The 14,975-nt window shown below is 51.3% G+C and overlaps 1 protein-coding gene across 3 annotated transcripts in view; it reads left to right on the top strand.

Annotated features, from left to right (window-relative positions):
* Positions 1-14,975, top strand: part of LOC119179859 (kielin/chordin-like protein) — a 204,853-nt gene that overhangs the window by 69,604 nt on the left and 120,274 nt on the right. For all 3 annotated transcript variants that reach the window (XM_075869387.1, XM_075869386.1, XM_075869385.1), the window contains exons 5-6: positions 12,234-12,383; positions 14,367-14,531. In XM_075869387.1, coding sequence (XP_075725502.1) covers positions 12,234-12,383; positions 14,367-14,531 — 315 coding nt within the window. The remainder of the gene's footprint in view (positions 1-12,233; positions 12,384-14,366; positions 14,532-14,975) is intronic.

Below are 14,975 nucleotides of genomic sequence, written 5' to 3'. Positions count from 1 at the left end.
GGGTTCGACTCGCGTAAGCGACCACGTATTCTTGGTGCCCTGGTTTTCGTTGAGCCAATACAGCACCAACACCGACACCACTGGCGTCGGTGTGGACCTCCGTAGGCGCATCAGGGTCAAAATGTCGTAGAATTGGAGGTGATAATAATAACCGCCGAAGCGCGGTGAAGGATTCGTCGCACTCTTTTGACCAAGCAGAAATGCCTTTGGAAGTTGTCAACAGGTTGGTAAGAGGCGCGATGACGGAAGAGAAGTTGCGCACAAATCGACGAAAGTATGAGCACAGGCCGATAAAACTTCGAAGCGTCTTGATGGAATTGGGCTTCGGATAGTCGGCCACGGCGCGGAGTTTCGCCGGATCCGGGAGAACACCCTCTTTGCAGACGACGTGACCCAGTATGGTGAGCTGACGTGCGGCAAAATGGCACTTCTTGATGTTAAGTTGAAGGCCAGCAGAGGTGAGACACGTGAGAATAGCACGAAGACGAACAAGGTGAGTGGAAAAGTCGCGAGAAAAAACGACGATATCGTCTAGGTAGCAAAGGCACGTGTTCCACTTGTAGCCGCGAAGGATGGTGTCCATCATCCGTTCGAAGGTAGCTGGGGCGTTGCAGAGTCCAAACGGCATGACGTTAAACTCATACAGCTTATCAGGTGTTACAAATGCAGTCTTCGATCGGTCAGGATCAGCCATTGGAACTTGCCAATATCCTGAGCGTAAATCTAAGGAGGAGAAATATTCTGCCCCTTGCAAGCAATCGAGAGCGTCGTCGATGCGTGGCAACGGGTACACATCCTTCCGAGTTATCTTATTGAGCCGGCGGTAGTCGACACAGAATCGGATAGACCCATCCTTTTTGCGCACAAGTACAACAGGGGACGACCAAGGGCTCTGCGATGGCTGGATGACACCACGCTTGAGCATATCGTCGACTTGTTCGTTGATAATACGGCGCTCTTCCGCTGAAACTCGATATGGTCGTTGGCGTAAGGGAGCATGAGTACCGGTGTCAATTTTGTGCGTGATGTTCGCTGTGCGACCCAAAGATGGTTGAGCGCAATCGAAGACAGAACGGAACTCTCGAAGAAGGGACAAGAGTTCGCTTCTTTGTGTCGGCGATAGCTCAGCGGCAACAGAGGGCTGGAATGAGTCTGGCGCGGGCACTGTGGCCACAGGTGGCGTCATAGCATTGAGCTGGAGGTGAGGTGCGTGTTCGGCGAACTCTAGAGGGCGCAAGAGGTCAACGTCTTGTATGTTACCCAAACATTCTCCGCGAAGTAAGGTAACTGGCGATGATAGCGAGTTCGCGACGAGCATGGCGGTAGCACCGGATTCCACGGTGAGTACGGCAAAGGGCAGGTGTAGGCTACGGCGGCGGGTAAATACGTCAGACGGAGTGAACAAAACAGTTCCGGCTGGAGCGGCCGTACAGGTCAGGGCTACAAGGGCGGATGTTCTCGGAGCTATTTCCGTGTCTGCAACAACGACAAGTTTGTAAGGTTCAGGAAGAGAATCCACAAAACAAGAGGTTGGCAGCGGTGTAAGGGCAACTTCTGCACGTGAGCAATCTATGATGGCCCGATGACGCGAAAGAAAGTCCCATCCAAGAATGACTTCGTGGGAGCAGGATGCCAGCACAAAAAATTCAATGGCATAAAGTTCACCTTGGATAATGACACGTGCAGTGCACACAGCTGTAGGTTCTATGCACTGCGAGTTGGCCGTGTGGAGCATCAGGCCCGAAAGAGGCGTCGTCACCTTTTTCAACTTGCGGCATAAGGGCTCACAGATTATGGAAACGGCGGCCCCTGTGTCGATAAGCGCTTGTGCGGCGGTCCCTTCAACATTGACGTCAATAACGTTTTGCGGCGAGAAAGATGGAGGCCTTAAGCAGTTCGAATTGTATGCAGCTGTTGCCTCCGGAGCTGCAGCGATCAGTTTCCCTCTTCCGTAGCAGGTCGGCGACGCATAGGTGACAGGGAGCGTCGTCGTGGCGATGGTGACCGTTGGTTTGCGTAGGGTCGAGGACCGTCAGTGGTGTACCTTGATGGCGTCCTAGACGACGACGCCATTGGCCGGCCCACGGCGTCGACTGGAGGGGGATCTCGGCGACAGTGGCGGGCGACGTGTCCAGCGATACCACAGGTGAAACAGATGGGCCTATTATCTGGCGTCCTCCAAGCGTCTGAGCGACGATAAAATGGAGCTGGAGATCTCGCGTAGGGATACGGCGCCGCAATTGGGGTTGTAGGCACGACATAGGGTGGCCTGGCAGGTTGAGCATACGGCATACGCTGTTGCGTAGGCCGAGCAGCGACGGCGGCGTACGTGAGAGGCGTTGTGACTGGTGGTTGCTGATGCACCGGCGGAAGGGCTTCAGCGACTTGGGTCCGAATGACGTGTTGGAGGTCCGGTGCCAAAGCTTGCGTGGGCTCATGTGTCAGTGGCAGCAGTGACAGCTGGCGCGCTACCTCTTCGCGGACGAAGTCCTTGATTGTCGAAAGCAGCGGCTGCTGGTCGGTAGGATGGGCAGCCAGGTGCAAGCTTGCGAGCGTGTCTGGCGTCGTGATGGCTTGACGAGCAATTGCGCGCTGCCTACGCAATTCATCGAAGCTTTGACAGAGGGAAACGAGGACAGCAATGGTGGGGGGATTTCTCGCGAGCAACATCTGAAAGGCGCCGTCGTCAATGCCTTTCAATATGTGCCTGATCTTTTCTTCCTCAGGCATGGTAGAGTTGATGCGGTTGCATAGATGCAACACATCTTCAATGTAGCCCGTGTAGGTCTCGCCTGGTTGCTGTGCACGGTGACGTAAACGGTGCTCGGCTTGAAGCTTGCGTGCCGCAGGTCGTCCAAAGACGTCCGTAATAGCCGTCTTGAATGCAGACCACGTAGTAATGTCAGCTGCGTGGTTATTAAACCACAGCTGCGCGGTGTCCGCAAGGTAGAATGTGACGTAGCCAAGCTTACTTGGGTCGTCCCATTTGTTACTTGCGCCGACTTTGTCGTACCTCGCCAACCAATCTTCGACGTCCGACTCAGTGGAGCCCGTGAAGATAGGAGGGTCTCGTTGAGGATACACGGCACCGCAAGTGACATGGACGGTCGAAGGTCCAACCTGGAGAGGCGTCTCGGTGGCCATGTTCGTGTCACGTAGAGGGGGAAGCTTACGGGAGCGAAGTTCCAGGTTTGTACGGGAGTCCACACACCTCCACCAGATGTCACGCAGTTTATTCACGTACAGACCTACTGGAAGGCCGAGGAACGCCAGAAGAGCGAGGAACGCCAACAGGCCGAAAAATACAAAACAAACGCAAGCTCGGGTCGCGCGTGCACCAACGCTGTGGCTTGCCGTTTCATGCTGCTTCTTCGTCGTTCGCATAGTTCCCTACAATATATATATATTGTGGTGTACACGTGTCCCGAAGGAGTACGGCCACCAGCGTGGGTCCGGTCTTAGCGAGCCGCAGGGCACGCGTTAACCGTCGCCGTGGCGGGAAACACGATACTGCTCAAGTCGCAACACTTTATTGCGGCAACACCAAACGCAGTACAGCCCGTCGCAAAAAGGCGCGGCGGGAAAGCAAGTAGGCTTATCCATGCCACGGGCACAAAGTACTACACAGGGTGCCACGAGCACGTCTCCGCGGTAAAGGTGATCCACGGAGACACCGGGACAAAGGCCCGGTTGCTCGAGCGAGGGCAAAGGCACTCGCGTTGGCTTCGAAGGGAGACGGGTCGGCGTAGCCAGGCTACGCACTAGGACACCGTACCGCCCTTCAGCCGTGCGTACGCAGCGGGACAACAAAAGGTGAGCGTTCGCTTCGGGCGCGAGGCGCGGTCAGCGAAGTCCAACGAGCCCCCGAGCGACGGGAGTCGACGGACGGCGTGGCTCACCGTTTGCTGTCCCGGAGAGTACTGCCTGCCCCTGACGCAGCGCGCGAAAACCTCTCGGGAGGCTCCACGCGCGGCGCCACAGTCAACATCCGCTACCGGGTGAGGGAGTTAAACGTCACTCCGCCCTTCCCAGCGCGGCAGACAGCAAAGGAGGGCAGACATGTCGGGACATGAGAACGGCAGAAAAGGCGAGAAAGCCCGCGCAAAGGCAGCGGGCCAGCCTCAATTCCCACATCCCCCTCTCCTAAATTTGCCCTTTACCGGTCTGCAAAAGGCAGCCGGACGTCACCCATGCAGTTAAAATGACACTGCTGTGAGCGACAGCTAACCTCAGTCCAGCCCTGCTACTGCTGCTGAAAAAAAAATTATTACAAAGGAGGAACAAAACATAAATAACAAAATAAACACACGACACTATTCGGCGGAGAAGGGCGTGACAGGGTCCGCTGGGTGCGATGCCCGAGTGCGAGGTCAGAGGTACGGGAGGGGGCTCACTGATGGCTTGTTGCTGCTCTTGATAAGCCGCGAGTCTGACGAAAGCCGCTTCGGTTGTTCGGAGGTGCCGCATTTCTGGCTCGATGACGGAGCTGGACGTTGCGGGAAGCCGGGCCTCTCCAGTGGTCAGGGAGGCCGAACCAAAATTGGCTGCGAGGCGCCCTGGCGTTGGCCGGCAGCATATAGCTGCTTTCAGCTGGCCTCGCGCAGGAGCCATGGTGGGAAAAGGCAGCAGGGCTTCTTCGACGACGGCAGAGAGCAGAGCACAGCCAGATGGTCCGACGTCAGTGGGTCAATGCCCCCCAGCACCTCCAGTGCCCGCGTCGATGGGGGGAAGCCATGACGCACTCTTCGCGGGCTCGCACTGAAGCGTCACGAACTTACACACGCACGCACACACACCACGGACGGCTGAGCGAGCGTAGGTGCAAAGCGTCCTTCGTCTCTCTCCCTCCCGGCAAGCACCGACACCCAAGGTCACACACAGCTCCCTTCGCGGTAGACGAAAACGAACACGAACAAAAAAGTAAAAACAGAGCAAAACGACACTCAACATCTGGCAAAAAACATAAAACACAAAGAGCACTTAATATTAGACAAAAGAAACATAAAATACACATGAACACTTAAAAAAAGCACTGGCAGCAGACAGGGCGGGGTCAACTTCTTTACGAGAAAAGGCCGTAAAGAAGCTAACCTAAACTGAGGCTAGACGGTAAACTGAGGGCCTTCGGTTGCGGAGAAGTCCGCCGACCGGCGCGAAATCACAAAGGTGACCGCTTCGTCAGATTATACCGGTGCGGGGTCCGAATGCGGTCCGCCGCTCCGGGTGTGCCCGTTGCTTGCGCGAAGTGCCGCAGGGCACTGGCGCGAGCTCGTCAGACCGTGACAAAGGGCTTCAGATCTGCGATGTGGGCACGGCTGAGTTTTCCCAAAGGGGATCTTTCAGCTAGTACGCGCCACGGACGCTCACTGACAATCGGTTCATAAGACCGGGCGGATTTCCAACCATTGGCACAACCGTTTGTCAGACGTGGCAGGTACGGAATAGCGATAAAAGCCACGCTTCGTGCCGGGCCAGGTCACAACGCTGCCCAGTTTGCAAAAACTTTCGAGCCACTCAGGTGACCGGCCATGGGTTCGTCGTGAGAGGATCGCAACAGTGCGGCTCTCAGACTTTTGGGCATAACCACCTTAAACGGGTCGAGGGAATCGTTGTCAGTGGCTATATAGTTCAGCAGGAGCCCGTCATGGTCCAGCAAAATGAATACGCCGGGGACTCAGCGACACACGCTGTATCAGTCCCCTAATCGCGCCCGCCGCAGAACAAGCAGCGTAACGGCGCTCCGCACCTCGTCAAGACGGTTTAATGGCGCCCGCCGCAGAGCAAGCAGCGTATACGGCGCTCCGTCCCTCCGAGATTCGAAACGGATCACTCTGCTGAGCCTTCAGTAGCTCTTCGCTGCCGAAAGCAATTCCCATTCTCCCAAATGGGGGAGTCTGGTATCGCGCCCACTCAGGACCGCAGCAACCGCCGCGTGAGTCGGCGTTACGGGCTCGCTCTCGGCCTCGTGGCCTTCGGAAAGCTCCCCCACTCGGCCGCTTTGCGGTGCGCCGCTTACCTGGTTAGCAGCCAAGGTTTGTCCGCATGGGGACTCACCCTTCTCGCCGAATGGCGGCGAAGCTGCTGTTTAGCCCCCGACGCTTGCATGTGCCAAGGCACCGCGAGCGGCCGTCGCACCGAAATCCAGGTTCTCGGCAGACAACAGGGGGCACGAGATAGCGCGTCAGCTACCACGTAGGAGTGCATACAGCACAAAAAGGGGTGACGACACAGGCGAGCACCGAAGGGCGCCCGTCGATAGAGGCGGTGGCCTCTTTGTGCAACGCGGCATGCCACGAAACAGACATGTTGCGACGAGCCCGAATCGCGCAGGCGAACTGACTCGCTAAGAGCAGTCAAAAGCTAGAGCTTTTGATACCACGTTGGGCGCCAGTGTGGTGTACACGTATCCCGAAGGAGTACGGCCACCAGCGTGGGTCCGGCCTTAGCGAGCCGCAGGGCACGCGTTAACCATCGCCGTGGCGGGAAACACGATACTGCTCAACGTCGCAACACTTTATTGTGGCAATACCAAACGCAGTACAGCCCGTTGCAAAAAGGCGCGGCGGGAAAGCAAGTAGGCTTATCCACGCCACGGGCGCAAAGTACTACACAGGGTGCCACGAGCACGTCTCCGCGGTAAAGGTGATCCACGGAGACACCGGAACAAAGGCCCGGTTGCTCGAGCGAGGGCAGAGGCGCTCGCGTTGGCTTCGAAGGGAGACGGGTCGGCGTAGCGAGGCCACGCACTAGGACACCGTACCGCCCTTCGGCCGTGAGTACGCAGTGGGGCAACAAAAGGTGAGCGTTCGCCTCGGGCGCGAGGCGCCGTCAGCGAAGTCCAACGAGCCCCCGAGCGACGGGAGTCGACGGACGGCGTGGCTCACCGTTTGCTGTCCCGGAGAGTACTGCCTGCCCCTGACGCAGCGCGCGAAAACCTCTCGGGAGGCTCCACGCGTGGCGCCACAGTCAACATCCGCTACCGGGTGAGGGAGTTAAACGTCACTCCACCCTTCCCAGCGCGGCAGACAGCAAAGGAGGGCAGACATGTCGGGACATGAGAACGGCAGAAAAGGCGGGAAAGCCCGCGCAAAGGCAGCGGGCCAGCCTCAATTCCCACAATATATATATGTTTCTCCAAGCACGTCCGCGAACATTCAAACGGCAAGCTATTTATATCTACCACTGCTGACGGGCATCTCGGGGGAGTTGTGTTTTCAGCATTGCCAGAAAGATGGCGCAATGAGCGTGTGTTGCCACATCGCGTGGCGGCGTGCGTTCTAATCTCCGACGCGCACTTTTCCCCGCTTGGAGGAGGAAAGCGACGCTCTTTCGCGGACCCTTATGTCACGGTGGGGAAAAGGGGAGAATCATATGTCTTGGCTGGCCTCGCGCTTTACTAGAACGATTCTGTTGTAGTTACTGGGCGCACAAAGGTCACTGAAATTATTGCAGTTTTCGTTTGCGATAAGCGTGCTTTTCAGGCACAGCAAAGTAACAACTGAAACGCTTATTGGCGTACATCTGTACCCATCAGCACATCTAGTGCGTCATTTCTGCGTGAGGCACGCGGGGCACGTTTCAGTTCGTTTTCAATTTTGTGCATGACCTTCGAGTTTGTTGCGGTCGCGGTCATTGCTTCGCATTTGCGGCAAAGTTGTGACTGTTTTCTCTTCTCTTATTCATTAAAATCACTTAGAGCCAGACATAGAGAGAAGCAAATGTGCCACCTATATATTCGAAAGTGGCAACTCATGTTCCTATACTCTGACGTTCAAACACCGACCGGTTTGGCCGATGCGAACCTGACGACGTCCAAGTGGCATTTCACGAATCCCGCCCTCAGAGCGATCCACAGACGTCGAGCTGTGTTTTATTTAGAACTTTCCCTCGTTAGCTCGCTTACTTCCACATAAGAAGATAGTTACGCGTTTTCTATGTACTTGTTCATTTCAGTAGCACGGATAGTTGGGCTAGTTGGTATTGGTTGATCTTTTAGCTGAATAAGGGCACGCACAGATACACGCACACTAGAACAGGATATCACACAGACCAAGAGCGCCTACTTGCAACTACTTTTTCACCTGCCAGGTCATGTGACCGAACTGATATATATGTATCTACCTTTCTTCCCAATAATCTTCAGTTGCCCCGCCACGGTGGTCTAGTGGCTAAGGTACTCGGCTGCTGACCCGCAGGTCGCGGGTTCAAATCCCGGCTGCGGCGGCTGCATTTCCGATGGAGGCGGAAATGTTGTAGGCCCGTGTGCTCAGATTTGGGTGCACGTTAAAGAACCCCAGGTGGTCAAAATTTCCGGAGCCCTCCACTACGGCGTCTCTCATAATCATATGGTGGTTTTGGGACGTTAAACCCCACAAATCAATCAATAATCTTCAGTTGCGAGTAGGCGCTCTTGGTCTGCGTGATTTCCTGTTCTAGTGTCCGTGTCTGTGCGCGTGTCCTTACTTAGTAAAAAAATGAACTTGTTCATTTCTTTACTTAACGATACCTCAGCCGCGAAGTGGTTAAAGCCTGTTCCGTATGTGAGCGACCGAGTGGCGGTGGTCGCGGCAATGAGCGGCGGGAGGACGCGCGGACGCGCGTTTGCTTCACATGCGCCGCTGCTACCACTGCAGCGCTGCTGTTACGCGACCCGCGCTGCTCTGGCGGGCAATGTTGTCCGCGGAACGTGCCGGTTAACCGCTGTTTTCAGTGGTATATCTAATCGTCACGTTCACCTCTACGTGTCCTTCCTTTCGCGCCCCTGTGCTGCGAGTTTCATCATCAACAACCGCTCGACTCTCAAGCGTCTGTACACTGAGTGAACTAAGTGTAACATGAATCTTGTAACAAATAGGCAGAGTTTGCTGTTGCTTTTTGTTTTGTTCTCGTTTTTTAATGTACCGTTTTCTTTGCGCGTTCATATAACTAACCATGGAGAAGCAAAGGAAAGAGTTTGCTGGTATGGTTTTGTTAGACAGCTGTTCCAGCTAGGTGATTGCTTAAGAACTGCGAGCATGCCTTGCACAGCACTTCCCATGTTTCTCCAATTCATTGCTCTTGCTTTCAGCGATTTAACTTTGGGACGCCGAACGAGGTTTATGTCAGCCCAGTATCTGTTCGCTCTAGTCAAAATAAAAGTTTATACAAAAACTCTCAGTGGTAAGCTTCGGCCATATTTGTGGTAACCATGTTGCATATGCGAACACACTGTTCATTGGGATTTTTCGAATGATCTACATCTCTTCTGGTGCTCAAATTTGCATGATTCCACCAAAAGTAGTAAGCCTCTTAGGTATTTCACTGATTCAGTAAAGCACTACACGAAGAGTTTCATCAACGGCAGGATAGAATGGCATACGTGATACGCTCGTTATCCCAGTTATTTGGCTGCTGTATATACATTTGTTTGTGGCCCAGGTCCAGGACTACGCAGCAATTCTTGCTTAAGCGCAAACTTGCGTTCATAAATGCTGCAGTGGTGAGCACGAAAGCCGCAGTATCACATCATTTCACACAACACACCTTTGTCATCGGCAGACAGTGACATTCAAGTGGTAGTCTTTATTTATGTAAATAGGGTACATGCCCTAGGCATGTGTTCTGGCACTGGTGCCTGAAATTAACAGCTTTTCTTCGTTATCTACGCAGTGTATGTTGTTCTCGCGACCGAACATCTATTTTCGCTCAGCCAGTCACGAATTCCGGTACTGAGTGTCACGGAGAGCAGCTGGCCAGTGTGGCAGGACCTGTCGACAGCCTATAAACTTGAGCGATGTGCAGAGCAATTGTTCCTCATATGAAAAGCATCGCAGGGAGCATGGACAAGTGATTCGGATTCTAGTGAGAAATCGAGGTGTTGTTGAAAGGGAGAACAAAAATAAAGACCCCTGGTGGATGGTTTATTTCCCCGAACCGTAACAGCAAGCTTCGCACCCCTTTCTTATTGAGTCACATCACAAAATTCCTTTTCAGTGACCTGAGTGGAACGCTACTTCTCAAGGAGACTGCTGTAGCACCCACCCTTGCTCTCCCGTTCGTGTGAACCCTTTCATCTATGCACCATGTCATCACATTTTATCGTTTCTTAAACCATCAATATTTGCTGCGACATAAAAGTACGGCATGTCATGCGGCTCCTCTACGAGGGAGTAATATTCCATGAGAATGCAAAAAAAGAAAGTAGTAATAATGTTATTGAAATAAAATAGATACCGGGCACAGTTGTCACTCTGGTGGAATCATCGTCCAGAGCAACAAAAGGAAAACAGCTGCACTTCGACTTCGCCGGTGAGCATGACCAGATCAAGCGACGACTTTTACTTCGCAGAAGTATGCGCCTTTTTAAAGAGCTCGACAATTTCTTCTCAAAGAATGCTCTTGTGACACTTCTCGCGGAAATCCTCCATCTTGACGTCACGATGTGGTGTAATGTGGTGTAAGGGCTGTATTGTGGTGTTCGAGCTGCTGTTATCGTGTGGAAGATGTTACGTCGGCCAAACAGGTCGTTGTATAAATGAGAGGCTGAGCGAACACATGTCAGTGTAGATCACTCTAAACAAGGATGGCTGTCCGTTCACTGCAGCACGTGTGGCTGCCGGCCAATATTTCCACAGTGTACTAATGAAAAAAGATGCAGGGACCACACCACACGCGAGATTATAGAGGCAGAAAAGATTTGCTCATTGAAATATGCTTGTGTTAGCACTTCTTCTGTCGCGTTCCCCAATAAAGAAAAAGTTGTTCCTTTGCTTGTCGGTGTGATACACTTATGCATTGTCATTGTGTATCGCGCATGACTGTTGAGACTGGTGACTGTAAAAAGCGAAGACCTTCGCAAGAAATAAAATGGCAGTTCAGTGCTCTGTCTGCTCTCTTCTCCTGTCCGCTCCTGCCTTGTCGCTTGCGCTGGTAAGCACTCTTTATATGCCGCTTCTGCTGCGAGCAAAATTTTCCAACTCTATCGATATTCACAAGGGTGTCCAGTCACCAATGTAGAGACCAGTTTTGGATTCATGCGGTGGCCGCTGCTCCGCTCTTAGAGCAAAATTGCTCCCATGAGAAACAGACAGACGCTTTACCACCGAGTTTCGGAGTTGTCTTTTACACAAAGTGACACAATGCTTCCAGCGATGTTTCTTCCTGTACAACGAATTCTTAACATCCTGGATTTGGAGACTGATTCCGAGAAGAATCCATGCCCTTCCGGTAGATTCTGCGCATCAGTGTCCAGTCGCTGTGCCTGGCTCTGTCGGTGCTCCCTCGAAGCTGGCTGATTGCTTCCGAGGTTGGTTCATGCGGAGACGTTTTACTTCGGCTCAGTTTTCTTCACAGTCCTGCACGTCGCTTTTCAGGAGAAACGCACCACTTACCTTACCTTTTCAGCGTACTTCACCTAATCTTCTGTCAAAACCTTGTCTGTTTCATCGAAGCTGAGCAGAACAACGCCTTGACCTAAAGAGTGCCGAGACAACCTCGTTGGTACGCAACGAGCAGCTTGGAATAAAACCAGCAATCATTGTCTGAGGGGTGACGTTTCAGCAGCTATTACTTAAGGCCTTTTAATGCTTCGCACTTTCAAGTGTTCAAACGACCAGTTGGCTCAGAAATGCAAGCTGTTTTCAACGTGACTGACTGGAGTTATTCTCCTGACACCACTGCTCAATGAATTGCCCGAGTACAAGATCACCGCCACGAATTCCAACATATTGTTAGGCTCCAGTTTTGCATCTGAGTGTTATGCAATCGTTGGTGATAATTATGTCCTAGAATCTGCACGAAATGAGAGCGTGTTTACCCCGAACTGCTACCTCATTGTTCTCATTTTCATGGCCTGTATCTTCACACCTAATGACCTGCCAGAATTTACAGACTTTGCGCAATGGTGCAAACGGCTTGTCGATGCAAATGCGCAGCAGCTATTTATATCGCCTGAATAAATGTGAATAGCCACACTGCCGAAACGCAGGAAATAGAAAGGTCTTTCAGCAAAGGCATTCCACAGGAATAAACTGGAGGACTTCTTTTTATAAACCCAATTTCAATATATTGTTCCTTAACTCGGGTGGTTGTGCACTGAAAGATATACCGATGTAATATATTCAAGATGCCTTCTTCTGTATAGTTTCTCTTTACGTGAAACCCAGTGTCAGCTCTCCTACAGCTTTACGCTTTGTTGTATATCGTGTACTTTCTGTAATCATGCACTGGAAGTTCAAATCTTATTGTTCATACAGTGGATGCGCCAAGTGCCAATGTCCAGATGGAGGAAACCATTGTCATCTCCTCGGCAACAAGTGCCATTGCATCGATGGGAAGTACTACATGCCTGGTTCAAACCAATGCGTTCAAGACAAGGACGACTGTATACTTAAAAGTCCGGACAGGTGAGTAGCGATGAAATTTCACGCTTTATTTGAAATTGCCAGGTTGAGTGTACGGAATAGAGTCACGTATTTTCTCGAAAGGTGCATCATTACTGTGCAGTAAACAGTACAGAAAGTGAACAGGATCGAATGCAACTAAGGTGACTTCAGTCTAGGTAGATCCACGTCTTGGTAACTAGCTCGCTTAGAAACACTTTTCTCTGGAGTAGTTGGTGAATGCTAAAAACAGAAAACTCTACTTGCCTGCCGAAAAGGTATAGAGACTTCGAAAGCGGCCGCGGATGTCGCATGGCCCTCACTACCACAAATGTGCACTCATAAATAGCCGGTGCAGAATACCCCTCAGGGTATATAATCGGCCGCAGATAATTTTCACGACCACAAACGACAAGTCGTGCCTTTATTGAGGTCTCTTATCACGAGGATGTCCACTTTTCTCACTGAAATGACAACTCCCACAGCTGAATGCATACGGCGAGATTTGGGTTCCTTGGAACCAGTTCTTGCAAGCCTTTTGGGAACATCTTGAATTCTAGTCTACTTTTGTGCAACTGCGGAGGACCTTCAGTGTCAAACAAGTTGCAGTTGTGAGTGTCGAAGTGTAAGCGGTGAACGCTGACGTGGGTGCGCGTATCACGTGTTCATGATTTTCTCTACTCCACTCTTTTTGTCCCCTTTTTCTCTCAACGAGTGTAGGGTAGCAAACCCGGTACAAGCTGGTTAACCTCCATGTTTTGCTTTTGCCCGGAAAAAGCATCTTCGCTTTGGCAAGAAGTGATACGCTTGAAAAGCTCGCCTCACCAAAGAGCACGATTGACAGTGTGTAAGAAAATGTGCTGCCGAACCATTCGTGTTTGCTCCCTCTGACGTTCAAACACCGGCCAGTTTGGCCAATGTACACCTGATCACAACTAAGTGGAATTTTATACACCACGCCCTCAGAGCTATCCACATACATCGAAGCGTATTCCTCCAAGAAGCTTACTTTGTTATCTCGCTTGTTTCAACAGAAAGAGATGGTCACGCCGTTTTTTAACTGAGACGTAAATAGATACTGACATAGTATTACCCTGTCTCAGTCCAAACAAAATCTCAGAACGTCCATCCGAAACGGCCGCCACCTTCTCATTTTCACCCCACCTTGAATACCACACAGCATGCTCTGCCTGAGTTTTGACACACTTTGGGTATTATAGAATAATTCACGTGCTGAAACGTGGGTGCGCTTGCACAGCATCTCTTTATTTTTGCCACAAAAGCAGAAACATCAATCTCACTCAACAAGGGCCTTACGTATAACTACATGAAAGGTTTCCTAAACATCCCTAGGTTTAGAGTGAAGACAGCACTTTTCTTCTCACCCTCATAACCCTTCGTGCAAGCGCTATCTCTACTCGACACAATATTCCTTCATAAAACACGCGAAATATTAACACTAGGCGTTGAGTCAGCCACAATTTTCCACTTTATTTTCTTTATACGCTGCTAAATTCTCTTGCCCAGTCACAGATGCAGTAAAGGAAGTGAAACCAGTTTTTTCCCGTACAATTGTCATGCGAGACAAGGAAGAACGTGCATGCGCCGTCACGGCAAAGCAAAAAGGGAGACTATTCGCAAAAGCTGTCTATTGTACACCGATCAACCGCGATAGCATATTAGCTTCACGTCACGGGAAAAACCATCTGGAGTCACGAATATCGCCACATAAACAGGAAGCGTTAGGATAGAATGATAAGCTCGTTCTTCGCATTGTAGAGGTAGCTTAAGGGCTTTTGAAAGAACATTTTCACTAAGCATGATTCCGGATACCATTCAAAAAAAGACGACGGTGCTTTGGTAAATGCCCCGGTTTGATGTGTCCATGCTGGCTTCTTTTGCATAAGCTTTCCTTACGTACGACTCACCTACAGCTCTACGCTCTGATGTATATCGTGTACTTTCTGTAATCATACAATGGAAGTTCAAAGTTTATTGTTCCTACAGTGATTTTCCAACTGAGGGATGCGCGAAGTGCCGATGTCCAGGTGGAGGAAACAATTGTCATCTCCTCGGCAACAAGTGCAATTGCATCGATGGGAAGTACTACATGCCTGGTTCAGACCAATGCGTTCAAGACAAGGACGACTGTATAGTTAAAAGTCCGGACAGGTGAGTAGCGATGAAATTTCACGCTTTATTTGAAATGGCCAGGTTGAGTGTACGGAATAGAGTCACGTATATTGTCGAAAGGTGCATCATTACTGTGAAGTAAACAGTGCAGAAAGTGAACAGGATCGAATGCAACTAAGGTGACTTCAATATAGGTAGATTCACGTCTTGGTAACTAGCTCGCTTAGAAACGCTTTTCTCTAGAGTAGTTGGTGAATCATAAAAACAGATAACTCTACATGCCTGCCAAAAAGGTACAGAGACTTCGAAAGCGGCCGCGGATGTCGCGTCGCCCTCACTACCACAAATGTGCACTCATAAAGAGCCGGTGCCGAATGCCCCTCATGGTATATAATCAGCCGCAGATAATTTTCACGACCACGAACGACCAGTCGTGCCTTTATTGAGGTCTCTGATCACGAGGATGCACACTCTTCTCACTGA

Source organism: Rhipicephalus microplus, chromosome 7 (assembly GCF_043290135.1).
Source record: "Rhipicephalus microplus isolate Deutch F79 chromosome 7, USDA_Rmic, whole genome shotgun sequence".
NCBI lineage: Eukaryota > Metazoa > Arthropoda > Arachnida > Ixodida > Ixodidae > Rhipicephalus > Rhipicephalus microplus.
The sequence above is the reverse complement of the archived record's forward strand: the minus strand, read 5'-3'. Positions and strand labels throughout refer to the sequence as shown.